This window comes from Peromyscus eremicus, chromosome 6 (genome assembly GCF_949786415.1).
Source record: "Peromyscus eremicus chromosome 6, PerEre_H2_v1, whole genome shotgun sequence".
In the NCBI taxonomy this organism is placed as follows: Eukaryota; Metazoa; Chordata; class Mammalia; order Rodentia; family Cricetidae; genus Peromyscus; species Peromyscus eremicus.
The window spans coordinates 75,420,359-75,421,912 of record NC_081421.1 but is presented as its reverse complement, the minus strand read 5'-3'; the positions used below and the strand labels follow the sequence as shown (position 1 = coordinate 75,421,912).

Below are 1,554 nucleotides of genomic sequence, written 5' to 3'. Positions count from 1 at the left end.
CCCACAGTGTGTCTGTCTCTTCTGAATGCATCTTTTTTTTTTTAAAACAACACCAAAAATTCAGAATTTTATCTGTATTCGAAGGTGATTTTTCATTTGACAAGGTAACAAAAAGTTTGCTGGGACACCTTTCTGTGTCTTAATCTCTATATGGAAAAGATTTTCATCTTTTCTTTCTCCCCAAGGTTTGGTGAATTCTTAGGAAAATCCCGGATAGTCAAGAGTCCAAAGCTATCAGCCTGGGTTAAGCATCTGCCCTCAATCTTTCAAAACATGAAGATGTATGGGACATAAATATAGGGGAACGCAGAGCCTCCAGTGGGTTACCGCAACCACCCTTAAGGGGATCGATCCTAATACACTGAGGAGAGGCCCCGGAGCAACTCACCCTAGGTGCCTCCAGAAGGTTCTTCCAGCCAGGAAAATACCCCAGCAAGCCCCAGGTCTTTCTGTCCAACCCCACCTCCCAGGCTCGGAAACATTCCCCTGTTTGCCTTGCTGGCCAGAGAGAACAGACTGCAAGCTTTTCCCCGCATTCAGGTGTCTGTGGGCGACCCTCAGGCCTGGCAGTCCGGGTGTGTCGCCTTTGGCGGACCAGACACCGGGACCGGCGGCCTCCCGCGGCGTCCCCCTCCCTACACGTCCAGGACGTGGTTGAGATAGGAGATGTAGCAGATGGCCAGGCGCAGGATCTCGATCTTGGAGAGCTTCTTGTCCGGGGGCAGCGTGGGCAGCAGCTTGCGGAGCTCGGCGAAGGCCAGGTTGAAGGCCTCCACGCGGATGCGCTCGCGGGTGGCGTGGGCCGAGCGGTACTTGGCCGTGGCGCGCCGGCGGCGGCGCTTCTCCTCGCGGCTCAGCTGCTGCGGGTGCGGGTAGAGCGCGGCTCGGCTGCCGCCCTTGCCGTCGCCGTCGGCCTCCTCCACCGGCTCCAGGTCCGACACGCTGCCCAGCACCTTGGCGTCTGCGCCGCCCAGAGACTCCGGGTCCGAGTGCGTCGAGCTGGGGTGATCTGAGTCGGCGGCTTGGTCCGGACTCAGCATCATTTTGGAGGCTGATGGGGAGTCAGAAAGTCAGTCAATAAAAGGAACCTGACTCTTCATTTGCAATGAGGGGTGGCGGGCGAGGGCATAGCAATCCTGGACTCCTAGAGGGACCGTGTCTCCCGGTCCCCCCCTCGCACCAGGCCCACTCGCGTGGGGAGGCAAGGCTGGGAGAGGAGCCGGCACCAGAGCTCATCCTGAAGCCCACACCAAAGCCTGCGGGTGGCCGAAACAGCCAATGGCCCTGAGGTTGGAGAACGATTGTGGGCCTGCGGGACCGGCTGGCATCTTGTGCCTCCTCTGGCCCAACATCAGCTGCTCTATCCCGCCCCCTTGTTCCGTCCCCTTCCCAGACACACGAAAGCTCTCGATGGATGGATGTATCTGGGTTTGAATGGAGATGCGGAGTGTGCTTCCCGCCCGAGGGCCTGGGGTAAGGCAGCTGGAGACTCCCAGCGCCTGGGGGTCTGGGCTGCTGCGGGCGAACCCCATCCCGCAACCTAGGCGGGGGACA

General features: G+C 59.3%; 1 protein-coding gene across 1 annotated transcript; it reads right to left on the bottom strand.

Annotated features, from left to right (window-relative positions):
- Positions 1-635: 635 nt before the first annotated feature.
- Positions 636-1,043, bottom strand: Nhlh2 (nescient helix-loop-helix 2). Its single transcript, XM_059264925.1, has one exon. It carries the CDS (start codon positions 1,041-1,043, stop codon positions 636-638), a length of 408 nt encoding a protein of 135 aa, XP_059120908.1.
- Positions 1,044-1,554: the final 511 nt, after the last annotated feature.